General features: G+C 47.9%; 2 protein-coding genes across 3 annotated transcripts; one reads left to right on the plus strand and one right to left on the minus strand.

Moving 5' to 3' along the window:
• Nucleotides 1-514: 514 nt before the first annotated feature.
• On the minus strand, nt 515-18,938 carry mrs2 (magnesium transporter MRS2). The gene is made up of 12 exons (XM_056592032.1): nt 17,899-18,938; nt 17,651-17,718; nt 17,364-17,400; nt 16,917-17,029; nt 10,251-10,412; nt 9,385-9,515; nt 8,636-8,752; nt 7,866-7,935; nt 7,681-7,763; nt 6,290-6,407; nt 2,327-2,440; nt 515-1,411 (listed from the first exon to the last, which is right to left on the minus strand). The coding sequence occupies exons 1-12, from the start codon at nt 18,275-18,277 to the stop codon at nt 1,352-1,354; spliced, it is 1,452 nt and encodes a 483-aa protein (XP_056448007.1). The 5' UTR covers nt 18,278-18,938; the 3' UTR covers nt 515-1,351.
• On the plus strand, nt 11,268-16,570 carry LOC130384046 (integrin beta-1-like). 2 transcript variants are annotated; one of them, XM_056592033.1, is made up of 6 exons: nt 11,268-11,402; nt 12,607-12,867; nt 13,261-13,450; nt 13,663-13,768; nt 14,539-14,857; nt 15,615-16,570. In XM_056592033.1, exons 1-6 carry the CDS (start codon nt 11,392-11,394, stop codon nt 15,826-15,828), a joined length of 1,101 nt encoding a protein of 366 aa, XP_056448008.1. In that variant the 5' UTR covers nt 11,268-11,391; the 3' UTR covers nt 15,829-16,570. The 2 variants fall into 2 exon arrangements, with proteins under 2 accessions (XP_056448008.1, XP_056448009.1); XM_056592034.1 differs by having other exon boundaries at nt 11,270-11,402; nt 12,607-12,855.
• Nucleotides 18,939-19,030: the final 92 nt, after the last annotated feature.

Raw genomic sequence — 19,030 nt, forward strand, 5'->3', positions numbered from 1 at the left:
GTAGTCTCTTATTATTGAAGTCAAGGGACTTGAACCGTTGGCATCCCAAGGTGCCTTGCTGGAGGGCCACATGCCAAGTTCTGTCCCCCATATCCTCTGCTCTGAGAACCATCGGCCCCCAGTCGGCTGGGGGGGGGGGGGGGGGGGGGGGGGGGGGGGGGGGGCAGTTGCCTGGCCTTCCCTAAAATAGCTACCTATATTATGTATGCACACCTGCTCATAAATCCTGAAATATACATGTTGTAATTTATAATCTTTTGATATCAAACATGCCTCCAGGAGTACGATCCTCTATCATACGATAGAGGATCGTATCCACGGCAACCCCAGCCAAGTATCGCTCCATGGGCCAACTTTCTGAAAAATGTAAGATCGGGCATTATACAAGGTATGGATTAAAACGCTGTTTGCCCTTCAAACCCTTGTCATTCTTTTCAATACTCTGATGTTCTCCGTTGTCTCAAAGGTTGAAGACCACTGAATGAGAATAATATCATAGAAACCATGGATTGTTTTTTTATAAGAGGTTAGCTAGATATTAAAGAAACAAATAGCCATTACTGTACAGATACATTATTTTATTGCAATTCTTTGTTGTAAAAACAGTTAGACAAAGGTTTATGAATAAACTATCCTAGCCGTGTATATTATTTAGAAAACCTATTTCTGATGTTGGCAAAGTCTTGAGATGTTTCACAGCACACAATTCAGTAACATATGTAAAGTATAAGTTAATCTTCATATCATGTATATTATTGTTCTATGTTTGAAAGTGTCCTCATTTTAAAAACAACATATTCAGCTTTTCTACTTCCATTGAAACCAATTGAAACATTAAAAAAAAAATGAAAGACACTTGTTTTTGCGCAAGTCTTGCTGCCCTCTAAAGGCAACTCTGGGAACTGCATGGCAAGGCAAGGCACATTTCTAAGCCTTTGTCTTATAAGGCCACTTATCCCCATGGCCAAAACAACAATTAGGACAGAGCAACACATCCTGTTCATATATTCTATCCACCAACTGCCCCCCAAAGTTGAGACCAACTTTGTGAAGCAGGGGTCTCAACTTTGGGGGGGGGGGGGGGGGGGGAGACGGACTACAGGGACCAGGACAGACCGGTAGAACGCCGATTAGTCTTCACTGTAGAACGCCACGCCCCCAAAACACACGTCTGACTGGACTGGAGGCATTTGCCTTTTTTGGACATGGCTGGTTGCTGAACTAAACTGTCGGTCTGGTGGGCGTTGGGATAATCAACAAATAAACACTGCTCAGGCGTAGTGCAGCTGGACGGGGGGGGTTGTTGAGTCACCGATAGTGACTCTCTGAGGTAGAACAAGGTTTTTCCGAGTCACCGGAGTCCGGCTTTGGCGTCTTGGGTTTTCAGGTTCCTCTTCCAGACTGGAGGGATCTGAGAAGGAGGGCCTTGCATTAATGGAAACTCTGCAAATGCTATTTGTGTTAAGAACATAAATACAGAAAAAAGAACCAAGTACTTTTTTTTGGGACAGGAAGTAACTAAACTTATCGGAACTTATAGGAACATCAATGTTCTTTTTTGGTGTGTGTTTGCGTGTCCATGTATGTTTTTCTGTGCTTTTGTGTCTGTGCGTATGTGTATCTGTGCCAGGGCTCCGAACCGGTTCAAGGAACTAAAACTAATACCGAAAAACGAACAGAATTTTACGAGGAACCTAAACGGAAACGAAAACCAAATGGTCTTCAACTGTTCCGGAACAGAAACGTTATTCTGAAACCCCCAAAACCGGTTGATAACGTTTTTTTTCCGTTCTCTATATAGCCTATAGTATACAATTTCACAAAAGCATAGACTATTTCATGAAAAAAATAAAATAAAATCTGTTTCTTGTTGGTGGGCGTGCCCTTAACCTGCGTCCGCGTCCAAGTTTGATTGACATGATCAAACAGCCCGCCCGCTCCCTGATGACAGCCCTCACTGCTGTCTACACACAGCTATTTGATAAATGCCCGATTATAAAACACGCATTTCAAAAATCGAGTCCGACTGTCAATAACAATGCGGGACAACGTCTCAATTTGCGGGACGGGAAGTAATGGAAATGCGTGACTGTCCCGCACAAAGCAGGAAATCTGGTCACCCTATATCGACCACACCAATAGACTAGGCCCAATAACACTGCCGGAACGTTAAGAACAAACGTTATTTTACGTTTACAAGCCCTGATCTGTGTGTCCCTGTGTGCGTCTGTGTCCGTGTATCCGTGTGTGCGTGTGCGTGAGTGCGTGTGCGGTAGTCTGTGTGTCTGTGATTTCCTCCCTGCGTCCCCGTGTGAGTGTGTGCTACCGGTGGGGGTGACGTCGGTTCCAGGTGTCGTCCCAGGAAGGACAGCAGTCGTCTCCAGATGAGGCCGCTGCCCAGGAACATGAAGCCCGTGACCAGCCAGAACACTCGGGGGTCCTGAGACAGGTCAACAACACACGAAGAAGAGGCGTCATACTACGCGTTAAGGCTGGTTTATGCTCGGTTACGTAAGCGTAAGCGCAAGCGCAAGAGGCCCTTGCGCGCCCTTGCGCCCCCCTTGCGCGACTTCTCACGTCTTGCGTGCGTCGGGCGATTTTTCTAGACTTGCGTCATTTTTTACGTAAGCTTTTACGCGAGCCGCCCAGCCTGCAAGGCTGTGATTGGTTTGCTGGTCTGGTTACTACTTCCTGTCTGGAGTATCACCCGGCAGGCTCATATACAAAAGCATTAACCTGAAGTGAAGTTAACTTTGCTGCCAACACATTATGTCGTTTTAAAATGTAGAGAGATATGCACATTTATACAACCCCAATGATCAACAACTTCATCACCCCTGTTCCTCTGTCTGTTGCCATCATTCACTGTGTATGGGGAGAACACGATCTGGCACATAAACAAACCAACGACTCCCACAGACAAAGACGTCATTCTCGAAATTCGTCTTCAACGAAAAACTTTCCTCCACATATTACTCCACCTACTGTTCTGGCGGTAAATTGCTTGGCAACACGCGCAACCTAAAAGGGAGCATGAATTGCTTTGAGTAAATTTTGCGCAACAACGTAACACCAACGCTGAAGCATGCAGCCGCCTTTAGACCTTTAAGGGCTGATTATGGTTCCACGTCGACGCAAACGCAAGGGGGGTTTACGGACACATTATGTCCTTGCGGACCCTCCTTGCGTCCACCGCGAGGACCTGACGTGCGCCTCCCAAAAATTGTAACCTTGCGTGGAGGCGACGCAGCAGCGAGGGCTGGGATTGGTTTCGCTAACGTAAACTCGACGTAAAACCCGACGCAGGACTTAAGGCGGCTGCATGCTTCAGCGTTGGTGTTACGTTGTTGCGCAAAATTTACTCAAAGCAATTCATGCTCCCTTTTAGGTTGCGCGTGTTGCCAAGCAATTTACCGCCAGAACAGTAGGTGGAGTAATATGTGGAGGAAAGTTTTTCGTTGAAGACGACCTCGAGAATGACGTCTTTGTCTATGGGAGTCGTTGGTTTGTTTATGTGCCAGATCGTGTTCTCCCCATACACAGTGAATGATGGCAACAGACAGAGGAACAGGGGTGATGAAGTTGTTGATCATTGGGGTTGTATAAATGTGCATATCTCTCTACATTTTAAAACGACAATGTGTTGGCAGCAAAGTTAACTTCACTTCAGGTTAATGCTTTTGTATATGAGCCTGCCGGGTGATACTCCAGACAGGAAGTAGTAACCAGACCAGCAAACCAATCACAGCCTTGCAGGCTGGGCTGCTCGCGTAAAAGCTTACGTAAAAAATGACGCAAGTCTAGAAAAATCACCCGACGCACGCTCATATACAAAAGCATTAACCTGAAGTGAAGTTAACTTTGCTGCCAACACATTATGTCGTTTTAAAATGTAGAGAGATATGCACATTTATACAACCCCAATGATCAACAACTTCATCACCCCTGTTCCTCTGTCTGTTGCCATCATTCACTGTGTATGGGGAGAACACGATCTGGCACATAAACAAACCAACGACTCCCACAGACAAAGACGTCATTCTCGAGGTCGTCTTCAACGAAAAACTTTCCTCCACATATTACTCCACCTACTGTTCTGGCGGTAAATTGCTTGGCAACACGCGCAACATAAAAGGGAGCATGAATTGCTTTGAGTAAATTTTGCGCAACAACGTAACACCAACGCTGAAGCATGCAGCCGCCTTAAAGCTGGTTCACGGTTGTGTCGAAGCGTCGGCGTGGTCGTTGCGTCGACGTGGAACCATAACTGAGCCTTTAGAGTCTAATACCCATGACATGTGACCCATGACATGACTGTCCCCCCACTGGGTCATTGGTGGGTATTAGACCGCCCAGGGTACACCAATGACCCAGTGGGGGGGCAGCAGTGAACACGTGGGCTGCGGGATGCAGTCATCAATGTTCTATTAAATACAGATAAAGATACAGCTGAGTCAGTTGATCCCGGAGGAATGTGACCGGGACAGTTGCTCGGCTCAGGCCAGAATACTCATAGGGAGTAGAACAGAATAAACACAGCTAGTATTATAGACACACACACACATCAGTGTAAATAGAACATTCTAATTAGAAATAAAATTTGAATCTATCCAACAGCAGAAGGTAATATATATAGGTGTATATAAAATCAAAGTTGATATGTGTTGGAGGCCAAGTGAAGTGAAGTTAAGTGAAGTGAAGTAAAGAGCCTCAGGGTTACAGTAGGGATATTGCAAAGGTCATCCAGATATGATAAATAATAAAAGGGCTGTGTTCAAAGTGGCCGTGTTTAATCAACAGTGCAGGGCTCAGTGAGTCCCTCTCTTCGGAGAGCGAGTCAGAGTTAACAAATTAGATGTCCATTGCAACACGCCTTGATTCATTTTTAGCGTTATTATTCTTGAAAGGGGAACCATGCAATTGGGAGGTGGTCTCCCCCATGACATTCAATATGTTTCAAAGTTACACAATAACTGAAATTAGAGGAACCATTTTCTTCTTTTAGAGGGACTATTCCTATAAGACTTTTTCAGCAGAATTTCAGCAGGAGCTGTTTCCTTTATTAAGTTATGACTTCCTAATGTCTTATCTGGCAATTTCCTTCAAATTAAAGCAAGGAAACTTCCTCTACGTTCCACATTTTGCTATTCGGCTAATAATCGAGGCCACAATGACAGCACTAGGATTCAATTGAGTGTCTCAGTTTTCCAAAAGGCCCAATCTAGCGATAGTGTATCTAGTGCAATTATTTCAATAAATGGAGTGGTCAGATGGGAGCCACACAGAGACAAAAAAATCAACCTCTTTGACATGATATATATATTCGAAACATTTGAAAACCATATCAAAGGATATGTTGTGAACTTGCAGAGGAGAGAACAGCAAGAAATACACCTTTAATCGATTTCTAGTCGTAATAGCAGTTCTAGAAGTATTTGTAGCAAAAGTCGTAAAAGTATCAGTAGTCGAGGTAGAATTAGTAGTAGTAGCAGAAGTGGTAGCACGCATGTTCAAACGGCCACGCTAACTGATATGTGACCCCTATGGCTGCCTACAACCCACGCCAACTTTGTAGTCGTTTTCCTTTTTTGGACCAGTATCGTAATAAACCTGATGAGCTACGTCGTCTATGAAGTGTGTCACACACTGTCGTTCTAATCTCCAGGTGTCAGAGAAGCTATCCCTCCCTTGGAGAAGGCCTACGAGTATACTAACTAACTGCATCTAAAGAATACTCATTGTGTTGTTAATGTCCATCGTAAGTCTCGTCCAAACTGAACTCATTAGCAGACACAAAGTGAGACTTGGCAGAGCAGCACTGTGGCTGCTTCGGGCTCAGAGAGATGAGCAGGAAACAACGGGAACCAGAGAGCCTGTCCTAGCTCCTCCTCCGGACCTAGGATAGAACGGGAACAATCCCAACAGGGTTCTACTCGTGCACACAAGGTCGTAGTCGGCCACGCAAATCAAAAGCAAGACGTAAATAAAGAAACATCATCACTTAGAAAAAGATGGATGGAGGAAGCATCTTTCACAGCGGATCTCGACTGAGTTCCTCCGCTGGCCGGCGGCGCCGACAGGAAGTCCCAGCTGACCTGAGTGAGCTACAAAGTGCGGACATTATCCCCTTGACGCGGTCACAGTGAAACAGCTCACATTCAGACGTCACCCATGTCGACCCGCTTTGGTATTTTATGAGCGATTTGCTTGAAGTAACGCAACAAACCACAAAATAAGGAGTGCAGATGTCAATTAACAGTGATGTCATGATGATGAGGTCTGAGCTCACCTCTTCGAAGGAGGACATAAGGTTCATCCCGAAGGCCACGCCCATCAGACCGAACAGGGAGAGGGAGAAGGTCCCCATGGTCAACTGGAGATTCAGGCGCATCATCACATTACGATGACTAATGAGAGAGAGAGAAATAGAAGAATGATGCAGAACCGAACAACAAATCATCATCTTGTAATGGCGCCAGATGGTTTGCAACAAATACAGACATTTGATTCATATGATGTTTAGATTGATACGTTTAAGTATTGAGAGTTTAAGGTGTATAATAATGCCTTATAAAATATTCCCCAAAGTCAGATTTTAGTTTTTACAAAAAATATTTCACCAAAGATGCGTTTTAAGGGCGTTTACAAACAATGAACAATGTGTTTCAAGAATTCCTAACCAAAGTTTTTATATTCCGCGGAGCTCTTGCAAGACATCCATCGCGATTGTAGTAGAGAGAGTTCATGCGTTTAATATAACCCTCTATAACCCCTTGTTGTTGGTAGGGCTACCTGACCTGCTAGCTACTTCCTTTTCTAAGTCAACCCCGTGTGGCCACGACCCTTCTCCCACGCTCACACCAGACCAACGGATGGATGTACATCTGCCGCTGCAAGAATACATGCTGACAATGTCAATTAAATTTGTGTGCGTGACTGTGTGAGTGTGTGACTGTCTGTGACTTCGAGTGACTATGTTTGTGTGTGACTATGCGCGTGACTGTGTGAGCGCATATATCTGTTTGTGCGTGACTGTGTGTGTGTGTGACTCTGTGTGTGTGTGTGTGACTGTGTGTGTGTGTGTGACTGTGTGTGTGTGTGTGTGTGTGTGACTGTGTGACTGTGTGTGTGACTGTGTGACTGTGTGTGTCTCTGTGTGACTGTGTGTGACTGTGTGTGACTGTGTGTGACTGTGTGTGTGTCTGTGTGTGTCTCTCTGTGTGTGTGTGTGTGTGTGTGTGTGTGTGTGTGTGTGTGTGTGTGTGTGTGTGTGTGTGTGTGTGTGTGTGTGTGTGTGTGTGTGTGTGTGTGTGACTGTGTGTGTGTGTCTCTGTGTGTGTGTGTGTGTGTGTGTGTCTCTGTGTGTGTGTGTGTGTGTGTGTGTGTGTGTGTGTGTGTGTGTGTGTGTGTGTGTGTGTGTGTGTGACTGTGTGTGTGCGTGTGTCTCTGTGTGTGACTGTGTGTGTGCGTGTGTGTGTGTGTGTGTCTCTGTGCGTGTGTGTGTGTGTGTGTCTCTGTGCGTGTGTGTGTGTGTGTGTGTGTGTGTGTGTGTGTGTGTGTGTGTGTGTGTGTGTGTGTGTGTGTCTCTGTGCGTGTGTGTGTGTGTGTGTGACTGTGTGTGTGTCTCTGTGTGTGACTGTGTGTGACTGTGTGTGACTGTGTGTGACTGTGTGTGTGTACCTGTCCAGATTGATGAAGATGACGCTCTCTGAGTCGTCTATCAGTCCTTTGAGCTCTCTGGTATCGTTGCCTAGCTCTTCGGCCTGGCACAGAGCAAATGGCATCACCACAGATAACAGGAGGTCACGTGATAGCATCACTTAAGGGTCATTATGGAGGGAATCGTCTCCTGGGTTCACCAATACCTGCATGTAGTAGTTCTCCAACAGCAGCTCCATCTCCTCTGCATGGTCAATACCCAGACTGCTCTCCTCCCTGAGAGAGACAGACAGACAGACAGACAGACAGACAGACAGGCAGGCAGACAGACAGACAGACAGACAGACAGACAGACAGACAGAGAGAGAGACAGAGAGAGATAAAGAGACAGAAAGAGACAGAGACAGACAGACAGAGAGAGACAGACAGACAGACAGACAGAGACACAGACAGACAGACAGAGACAGAGACAGAAAGAGAGAGACAGACAGAGATAGACAGACAGAGAAACAGACAGAGAAACAGACAGAGAAACAGACAGACAGACAGACAGACAGACAGACAGACAGACAGACAGACAGACAGACAGACAGACAGACAGACAGACAGACAGACAGACAGACAGACAGACAGACAGACAGACAGACAGACAGACAGACAGACAGACAGACAGACAGACAGACAGAGAAACAGACAGACAGAGAAACAGACAGACAGACGCTTTATTAATCCCTTGGGAAGGTTCCCTCAGGAAATTGCACCTCCAGCAGCAGCAAACACCACAATCTTATTCTATTGTTACAACTAGAATAAGATTAAAAAACAACATGCAAAAATGGGCAAAATGCGTAAAAACTAAACGCAAAATGCAAATAATATTAAGGCAGATTCCCTTTATTATTGGTGTGCGTGTGCGTGTGTGTGTGTGTGTGTGCGCACGCACGCGCGTGCGTGCACGAGGGACAGAGTGACGCACAACACACGGGGGTCCGTCCACTTGGTGAGGCAGAGCTCCTCGATGATCTCGTCCTCGTCCAGGATCTTCAACATGGAGTCCTTGAACACCCGGATGTCCGTCTCCAGCTCCGACAGGCTGCCGGCCGGCACAGGAAGACAAGAGGGGGGGAAGGTCATTGAAAAGAATCATCATCACGATTATTTTTGGTCAATGTTGAAAGCACGATTATTCAAACGATGGTTTTTTGAGTTTGAGACCATGATTCATTTGTTCCGCATTTCTCTCCGAAAACACACTGTGTGAAAGAGAACACGCGGAGTTCCCCAGCCCTATGTGACCTTTAAGCATCATCACCGACGGGGTTTCTGCAGCCACAGCGCCAGAAGCTCAGCAGCAACGGGGGCGGAGGAGACAAAACGGAGGTCCTGACTCACTGAGGTCATAAAGGATCCCAGGGGCACTGATCGCAAAGAGGAGGGGGTTTCCCCGGCGTCCTGGCTAAAACTGCCCCACCAGGCTCATTCAATCGGGCCCCCAAAATCATCCTCCTGTATAATCGTCTGCCTCGTTAAATCCCTCACTCTCCACCTCAAGCTGGTGTGTGGTGAGCGTCCTGGCGCCGATTGGCTGCCGTGCATCACCCAAGTGGGTGCTACACACTGGTGGGGGTGAGTGAGGTCCCCCCCTTCACTGTAAAGCGTCTTTGAGTGTCCAGAAAAGCGCTATACTGTATAAATTCAATCCATTGTTATTATTATTATTACTACCTCTTGCTGTTCTGCAGCAGGACGTGCAGCTTGGTACGATCGGCCGACAGCAGCTTGGGGTCCACCAGGGACTCCAGCGTGTCCAGGATGACCGGTTGGACCTCGTTCAACCGGGCCTGCAGCGCCGAGACCTGCACGCCGACACGGACCATCGACACGGGTACGTTCAATACACCACCACCGCCGGTTGCTGCTTCTGCCCCCCGTTTCGTTATGTTGCCAAAACCCTCTTGTTTGAGATGATCACAGCGTGAGATAGAGAGGAAGGTCTGGGAGGTAGAGAGGAGGACATGCAGGAAAGGACCACAGGAATCGAACCCGGGGCCATGGGCTCAGGACTGAGCCTGTATGGTACGCGCTCTACCCGTTGAGCCACTGGGTAGAGCGCGTACCATACAGGCCCAGTCCTGAGCCTGTATGTACGCGCTCTACCCCATGTTGCCCAACTTTAACGCGGTGGATTGATTCTGTGTTGCTGAAAGTTTGCTTTTAGTACAAAACAAATCGAATGTAATGTGTTGTCGGGGCTTGAGTGCAGGGATAATCGTCCAAGCATTTTGATACACAACGTGTAATCTTGCTGATCTTTCTACTGGCAAGAAAGCACAAACAAGCTAGCCCTGTACACTACAGAGAAATCTAAATGGCAATTCTACAATGATATCACCCACAATCAAATTGTGGAAACTATGCTCTCATATAATTCCCTAAAAGTATTTACGGCATAGCTATGATCACTCACACACACACACACACACACACACACACACACACACACACACACACACACACACACACACACACACACACACACACACACACACACACACACACACACACACACACACACACACACACACAGTTACCCTGTGCTGCAGAATGGCCTCCAGAGCTCTGAACTCGAAGGGCAGTGGGTTGGTGTGCGAGGCCAGCTGATGAGCCAGCTCCAGCACCAGCCAGCGCTCCAGGCCCAGACCCCGGAAGTCCAGCACCAGGAGGCACTGGGGGGTCACCACCGCCCTCAGAGTCTGGGGACGCGTTCACAAGAGGGGGGGGGGGGGGGGGGGGGGGGGGGGTGGGGGGAGAGGCGGAGACAATAAAGTGATTTAAGTAGTAAGAAAACCCAGAGGAGCCGTTTTTTTTGGGGGGTCTCACAAAATGTTGGGGAAAACGTCTTTGTTATTATGGATTAAACGTATACAGTTGTTCAACAAGGTAAACGATCTGTAAAAATACATGAATCCCGCTAAAAACGCTTTTTCCAGACAGGTCGTTTTCCACCGGCTGCACTCTGTAGTTGGGACAACGTTTTGACAACGCCCCTCAAACCATCACTTTACTCAAACCCTTAAGACTTAAGACTTTACTTTGTAACTCGTAGGCCAAAGCTGCTGGCCTTCTCTTAAGGAGGGATAGCTTATTTGACCCATGGAGATTAGCGTCACGGTGTGCGACAAACTTCATAAACAACATAGCCCATTGGGTTTATTTACGATACTGGTTTAAAAGAAGGAAAAAACTATCACAAAGTTTACGATACTGGTTTAAAAGAAGGAAAAAACAATCACAAAGTTGGTTTGGGTTGTATTCATGGGGGTCACACACCCTCCCTTCATCCTAGACCTCTCAAGCCTGAAAGGAAATCTAAACCTTAAATCTCATAACGTGTACACAATGGGGTCTGAAACGGGGGGGGTTCACTTTAATTTCAAGCCCCAAACTGACGCTGCTGCGTGCTAATGCTATGGCAACATAACCATATCACAGTCCCAGACCTCGGTCTACCGAACATGTCTATTAAACAACAGGCTAAAATGTGCACAGTGGGTGCCAGTCCAGAGGTTGAGTCAGTAAGATAAGGTGAATGCTTGTGTAATCAATCAATAGAATTTTGTTTCACTCACAAAACCAAAAGCCTCACATTGAACCATGCTCCTATAAATATTGGAACTGAACCAGACGGTCAGCTGTTTCCAGTGTATTCGAGAAAGGACTTGTACAGACATCATGGAGCTCAGGTAATGCATTCTGCTTTTTTATAGGATCTATTTTTCACAGTTAGTTTTTCTTCAACTCACTCAAACCTTTGAGTGAGATTTGATGGACGTTGGCCACCTTTGTTTGGCACCGATTTGTGTTTGCCACAACGCCACCGCACGCCTCGGACATTTATTTATTCAATTGTGTACTTTAAGTTAAGAAACACGACTATTTACAGCTAGTTCGCCCGTTTCAAATCTTCAAATCTCACCGCAACACTCAAAAGACGAACATAGAAAAACACGGGTTTTTTTGCTGCCAGAGGGATCATTGGCCAAAAAGCGTAACCTCAGTATTTTGAACAACGTGAAGAGGGTGGAGTCCGGGGTGTGACCGAGAGAGTCAGCAACACATAGCTTGATTAAACCTACAGTTGACCAGAACATTGTTCTGGTTGAAGAAGGTTAACGTTAGGTAGCCTCAGGGAGCATAGCCTTCCATCAATGGATAACCACTGCAAGCGTTTGGGAGCTTATCTTCCACAGAGGAATCGGGCAGTTGAACGACCGTTACCTACTCAAAACAACATCGTACAGCATGTACTGTAGCAATACTAAAAGTGTTAGAGTTAATACTCGCCACTCCCCAGAGTAATTTTCAGATTTTAAGTCAAGCACTAGTGGGTCTGTTTGAATTGTTTTATAACAGGCAGCAATGTTCACTGGTGAGAAATAGCATCCGTGTAGTAAGAGCACGTGGAGTAGTGTCATTTTGGTGATGCTCACGCTCAATGTGTGAGAGATGGTAGCTTTGATTTACTATTGCACACAAGGGAAAGGAGCACCCTCATAGTTTGTGACATGAAAAGCGATGCAGTGTTTTACTACTTTTGGCACTGCTCCTTGCTCGTCAGCATTTTTAGCCCAGTTCTGGCAATGAGAGGACGCTAGCAGGCAAAGTTACATTGTGATTAGCCATTACAAGCCTTTTGAAAAACTGACATTACCTGTGTTTTAGAGACATCCCCAGTGTGAGTGTCCACCTAGATGTATGATAGATAAGCAACATGCTACAGTCCACCGAGTAGGCCGGAAGACTGATCCATCCATCGTACCATCTAGGTGGACACTTGTGAGATCAACCACAGGAAAAGGCTGATTTTCAAACAGCGTGTGATGGCTAACCCCACTCACACCAGGTGAGCATAATATCAGCCCTTTAAGTACACGCCCATGTCTGCAGGTTGTCTGTGCTGCTCTCTGCGTGTCTGCTGCTGGCTCTCGTCGGCCCCGCCGGGGCCCGCAAGGGGAGGTGCCCTCGCAAACAGAGCTGTGACCAGTGCATCCGGGCGGGGCCGGAGTGCGCGTGGTGCAACCACCCGGACATCACGGGTCCCCGCTGCAACACCGAGGAGAGGCTGGTGCAGGCGGGCTGCGTCAGGGACCTCTACAACCCCAGAGGAGGCCTGCTGTCCGTCACCAACGAGAGCAGGTGGGAGGCCAGGTGGGGAAACACCGGCCAGGCGGGCCTGAGGGCTAGCATACCGAAAGCCTGGTGGTACCGGAGCGAAATGCTAGCTCGCGCAACGGCGGTTCATGCTGCTTAGGCTAGGCGTGTTTCTACTGCATTTAAAATAGTTGTAGCTCTTTTGTTTCTTGTCCCCTGTCCGGTCCATCGGGATTTCGACACTGATTTGAAAAAAGAGTAGCGTTTACGCGGAAGCTCTTGAATCATAAATCTAATCCGTTCACTAATCTCTAAAGGTTTTTATGTTGAAATCCGGTCACAGCCTAAAACCAAATCTCTGTTTTTCTGAGGTTTGCGATCACGTGATGATGAACGGACTAAATAACAAACCAATCCAAGATGCGCCCCCTAACCCAACCCCCCCTGCAGAACGCGGGCGGACCAGGCGGTCCAGGCCACGGTAGTGCGTCTGACCCTGAGGCCGGGCGTGGTCCAGTCCGCCCTCCTGACCCTGCCCAGAGACCGGCAGACGACCAGAGAGGTGACCCTGGAGAGCAGTCCCACACCGCAACACCTCAACATCACCTTCAACCACACGGGGAACCCCTGGGTCATACAGGTGAGGCATATAAGGTCCCATTAAAAGTCTGATACATAGATATTATATATCTATGTGGAAGAAGTCAGTCATGCACTGATTTGAGCTAATCCCTTTTTGACAAGTGGATTGGGGTAATCGCAAACAACAATTGCAATAATCGGTTAGGGTTAGGGTTAGTAGGGGGTGCTGTCGTTCCTATCTGATTCTCCGTGTTTGGGGAAACGCTTCAGGTGAACGTTGAGGCCACACACTGTCCCCCGGAGAACGGATCCTGGGCCGTCACCATCACACCCAAAGGCTTTGCACAGCTACTGGAGCTTCAGATAACATCCGAGTGTGAGTAAGCTTCTGTCTGGGTCTCGCCGAGTAAAAAGGGGAAACTGTGTCTGTAGATGACAGAGGGGGGGTTATTTCCGGGCAGAGCGGTAGTCTGCTAATGGCTCTGCACCCTTGCTCGAGTTAGTGCAACGTTTGTAACCTGTCTACGTTTTCAACAGGATACATACAATTTTTCCGCTACCTTATATTTTATTTGAAATGTTTTAATCTCCTGGGTGTAGGGAAGGTCTCAGGCTAAAAAAGGAAAAGGAGGGCCATCTTCCACCTCTAAACCTTCCACCTCTCAACCTTCCCGTTCTCCTCCCCCCCATCCTCCCTGTTCTCCTCCCCGTCCCCCCTCCTTCTCCTGTTCTCAACCCCGTTCTCCTCCCCCCCCTCCTCCTCCCTGTTCTCTTCCCCGTCCCCCCTCCTCCTCCCTGTTCTCTTCCCCCCCTGTTTTCCTTCCCCGCCCCCTTCCCCATTCTCCCCCCCCCCTCCCCACCCCCCTTCCCCGTTCTCCCCCCCTCCTCCCCACCCCTCCTTCCCGTTCTCCCCCCCCCTCCTCCCTGTTCTCCCCCCCTCCCCACCCCTCCTCCCTGTTCTCCCCCCCTCCCCACCCCTCCTTCCCGTTCTCCCCCCCCTCCTCCCTGTTCTCCCCTCCTCCCCACCCCTCCTCCCTGTTCTCCCCCCCTCCCCACCACTCCTTCCCGTTCTCCACCCCCCCTCCTCCTCCCCGTTTCCCCCCCCTCCTTCCCGTTCTCTCTTCCCCTCCTCCCCCCCCCCCCCAGGTGCGTGCCAGTGCACTCAGCGTCCCCCGGCCCCCAGCCCGTCGTGCGGGGGGCGGGGCTCCCTGGAGTGCGGCCGCTGCGCGTGCGACGCTCCGTACGCCGGGGGCCGCTGCCAGAGGCGGCGCTGGGCCCCGGGGCCGACGACCCACCGGGGGGACGGGCGGTGCCGGCAGAGCCCCGACGCCCTGGAGGAGTGCTCGGGCCGGGGGACATGCGAGGAGGGGTTCTGTATCTGCCGGGAGCGGACGGACCCCTCCCAGAGGTACACGGGGCACTACTGCGAGTGCAGCAACTTCAACTGTCCGCACGCCGACGGCAGGTAAGGACCCCAGCGCTGGGAGGGGCGGGGGGGGGGGGGGGTTCATAGAGGGATTACGACTTCAAAAAGAGGTGGTTTCTGCTCCGCAAACTCCTCATCTGGCTCTGTTGTCATCTAGCAAGGAGTCACTTTAATATGTTTAATGTGGGATATTGCGATGCTAGATGATTGGGTTCGGGGTTGTCCGGGATAGCTCAGGAGGTAGAGCGGTTGTCTCGTGACCGAAAGGTTGCTAGTTCGATCCCCAGCTCCTCCTAGCTGAGACACTTCCCTGAGTGAGACACTTAAACATAACTGCTCCTGACGAGCTGGCTGTCGCCTTGCATGGTTGGCTCTGCACGCGGTGTGTCAATGTGTGTATTATTAACCGATGTGAGTCGCTGTGGATAAAAGCGTGTGCTTTGAGTGTAATTGTAATGAGCGTTACCAAAATAATGTGATTAAGCAAAGATGTCCCTTTCTGGTCACATGCTGCCCCTTTCCTAGATTTGCAATCACGCGTACGTGATAAAATCCTCTGATTGTAGTCTAGCCTCATCGCTAGAGTACCGCAAATAACGCAGGGCCTGTCCTGCCGTCGTTTACACGTGTTCTATTGTTGCTCCGCAAAGTATTACTACTTATTTGCACAGAACAGCTGATGCTAAAAGCGAAAAAATAAATAAAATAAAAAGAAGCACATTATAAAAGACGTGTTAGAGGGACACTTCCTCGCCTCACTGCCTGACCGTTGTCGCTCACATCTCACATCGGACAGGATGTGCGGAGGCCAGGGCCGCTGCGCCTGTGGCCGCTGTGTGTGTGACGAGGGCTGGACCCACGAGGCCTGCGACTGCTCCACGGACGCCGGGCCGTGCACGGGCCCCGACCGCAACATCTGTAGCAACCGAGGCACCTGCCGGTGTGGCAGGTGTGTCTGCGAGGAGCCCTTCCAAGGGGTCCGGTGTGAGAATAGCCCCTTCACCGGCTAACCCTTCGCCACCGGCAGAACATGTCCGAGTGGCCGACTCTGGAACTGACGTTCGGAGACGCGATGTAGGGGCAGGTGCACCGTTGGCATCAGGCCCGTGGCTTCCCCGTGCCCTGGGAGCTGTGGCTGGAAACCAGCATCACAGCACCTCCTTAGGCCCAATCCCATTTCTACCCCTTCCCCCTTCCCCTTACCCCTCCCCCTTGTTTTGGACGGGTAAGGGGAAGGGGTAAGGGGTAGAAATGGGATTGGGCCTTAGTCCTTACCCCTTACCCTCACCCCTCCCTCCCTCCTTGTTCTGAAGGGGGAAGGGGTAAGGGGAAGGGGTAAGGGTAAGGGGTAGAAATGTGATTGGGCCATAATAAAGATCGCAACTGTAGCTTATATATGTTGTTCAAAACACAAAGTTTTAGTCATGCGTGTATAAGTTGTGTGGTAAATACATACAGGCAAGGAAACAACCTCTGATAAACCTTAAGTCGCCTGAACAGCTTAAACTATTGTTCAAGATACTGATTGTATACCAGCCAGTATTTCGACCTAGCATGTGTTCTTAAGTGTTTGATGACTTATCATTGTCATTTTATGATTTAGAACAATACAAATGTTACATATTGTTCCTTTAACTAATTGCAGATGATTTCAATAAAAACATTATGGCACATTAAAGTAGAATGTGGAATGATGGATCATGGGTAATAAAATGATATTCATGCATGATGGAAGAGTTACCATTATTATTATTTGTAACAAATGCATCATTTAGCTTGTTAATGTTTGCTCGTTCATAAAGTAGTTGGATTTCTGGTGGCTTACGCCAACATTAAATACGGAAATATTCCATCAGTACCCAATAAGCTTTGAGGAACAAAGAAAAAAAATCATCCACTGTAAAGTGTGTTCGTTCTAACCAACAAGAGCATCCATCATTATCTAAAAAACTATAATCACAAAATAATCATTTTACTTAACTAATGATTGGTTATGTTAGAAGACTAGAGGCTTTTCAATGTGTGGCATCATAACTCGCTGTGAGTGGGCCCCTGGGATCAGAGAGCCGGTGCGTGGGGGGGGGGGGGTGCGGGCTACCTCCATGCGGATGATGATGCAGTTGTTCCGGGCTGTGAGGCTGGTGTGGTGCTGGAAGCGCAGGTCTCTGGTCTGCAGACTCAGCTCTTGGCACAGCTCCGTTTTCTTCTTCTCTACCAAGCCAAGCGACGACGACGACGACGACAACAATAAGAGACACATGAAGAGATAAGCAGGAGGAGAAAAGACTTCACCGTCGATCTATACCTGCCATTAAGTAACATGCTGTAAGGTTGTATCGTGTCCCAACTACGTGCACCACGGTGTGTTAAAGTAATATTGTACATTGCATTGTTCACCAATTCCTTACCAAAATACAGGATAAGTCCGATTACAAACAGTAACACAAAGTACAAGTTATACATTCGATTCCAGAATTCACAGAAAGGACAAAGACCAAGTCATACATACGATCCACATTTCTTTACAGTACATTGCAACACTTACCAAAGGATGTGACGTTTCCTTCTTTGTCAAATTTCATCTGTGAAATACAAACAAAAGATACCATTATGATAAGCCCTCATTACACCATACGTAAGCCTACAATCTAAACATCTGATTACATTATCATTTGATACAGTTATATAAAAGACGATGAGGCTAGATATCTATTTCTTGAGTAAGTGTATTTATTGAGGTTTGTTGTATATTTGCCCCTTTCCCTCCGACATTCGTGGGATGCATGCTTAGATACTCGTATCATCGCAGGTCCTGTCTTCTAACACACATACCACAACAAAGGTAGGAGCCACGATCGAGAGCGGTGGAGCGTCTGTGGCTCTGTGGCGAACAGAGGAGGCTGAAAAAACAAACAAGATTTATGAGCATCAGGAGAGACAGAAAGGGAAAATAGAAAATGGCATTTCAGTAACGTGGGCTTTACTCTTGTTAATGCGGCCGTGACATAAAAAAGAGAAAGCACTTTGTATTGCAATATTGCATGAAAGGCGCTATATAAATAAAGTTTAATCTGCCTTACCATTCCAAACTGGGTTTCCTCTGGGCGGCGTTTCTTTTCCGAAAGCGACTGGTCTGTGACTTGTAAGTTGATGACTTAACGCCGGCATTGCTGGCCTGCCTGGTACGTTTGGGGGCAATAACCATGTCCTGCCGCTTGCTGCTCTAACACAGTTGTGGATCTCTGACCTTCTGTTTCTCTGTTTTTGGTTACCTATTCTAGCAGTGCAACTCATGCTGGCAAAACATGCAGTTAAAGAGTTAATAACACCCCCAGCTCCTGGAAGATATGTTCTGTAGCAGTTTCTGGTGCTGGTGAGCATCTCTCGGTTCAGCCATAGCACGGCCTCTGCTCGCCTCCCCAGACCAGCACAATAAACGGCCCTTCCACATAGCGCCATGCCAGTTGCAGATGTAAGGTCAGCAGCACTCTGACATCAATGTCAGATCAGGATAAACGTATGGCAAGGAAATAGTGCAACGGATAAGGAAAGCCGATAATCGACACCCATCATATGTCTCGGTGAAACAGCTGATTTAAAGAGAATGCATGGACAAAAGACATGTATTATTATAAGATGAAAAGTCAACTCCAGAAAGGTTTACGTGCCGTTGTGTGTGCAGCCAACAGGTTAAAAAGAGCAGTCAAGCTCTACACCTACGTCAACAACAAGGTGCATAGGTCCGCGTGAGAGTAAATGCAACGGTAACCTCTCCTTATCGCATCCTAACCATGATGTGCACAACATACACAAGACCTTACCACCATGATAACATACATAACCCTGACTTCTGCAACATGTTTAGGAGCTAGCCCCCAAGCTAAACGCTGCCAGCCACAGTTTCCAGATAACTTTGCAAACAAACTTTTATTTGCAGAGTTACGGCTGATGTTGACGCACGCATGTTGACTCCGGCTGGGTAATCATTTAATCGGAAATAGTTTAAAGTTTCACGTGAAGTCCGACCATGGACCTGTTAGTCCGACGGGTGGGAATGTCGCGACAGCAGAGCACGAGACCCACAATGCATCGCGGTGCAACCCTGCGTTTGTTATTGTATGACGTAAACGTTCAAGTGGCAGTTCTGATATTAACCTAAAAATTGAACTAAATACATAAATAAAATAAATGAATGAATTTATTAATAAATAC

This window comes from Gadus chalcogrammus, chromosome 6 (assembly GCF_026213295.1).
Source record: "Gadus chalcogrammus isolate NIFS_2021 chromosome 6, NIFS_Gcha_1.0, whole genome shotgun sequence".
Lineage (NCBI taxonomy): Eukaryota > Metazoa > Chordata > Actinopteri > Gadiformes > Gadidae > Gadus > Gadus chalcogrammus.

Excerpts from the sequence above, each read along its gene's own strand:
- LOC130384046 (XM_056592033.1), top strand. Across the intron at positions 13,769-14,538 it reads GCTTCAGATAACATCCGAGT|GTGCGTGCCAGTGCACTCAG; the intron begins GTGAGTAAGCTT and ends CCCCCCCCCCAG. Across the intron at positions 14,858-15,614 it reads TGTCCGCACGCCGACGGCAG|GATGTGCGGAGGCCAGGGCC; the intron begins GTAAGGACCCCA and ends CACATCGGACAG.
- mrs2 (XM_056592032.1), bottom strand. The coding sequence starts at position 18,277 with ATGGCGCTATGTGGAAGGGCCGTTTATTGTGCTGGTCTGGGGAGGCGA. Across the intron at positions 17,030-17,363 it reads AGGAAACGTCACATCCTTTG|AGAAGAAGAAAACGGAGCTG; the intron begins GTAAGTGTTGCA and ends TTGGCTTGGTAG. Across the intron at positions 10,413-16,916 it reads GCATCATCATCCGCATGGAG|ACTCTGAGGGCGGTGGTGAC; the intron begins GTAGCCCGCACC and ends ACGCGTCCCCAG.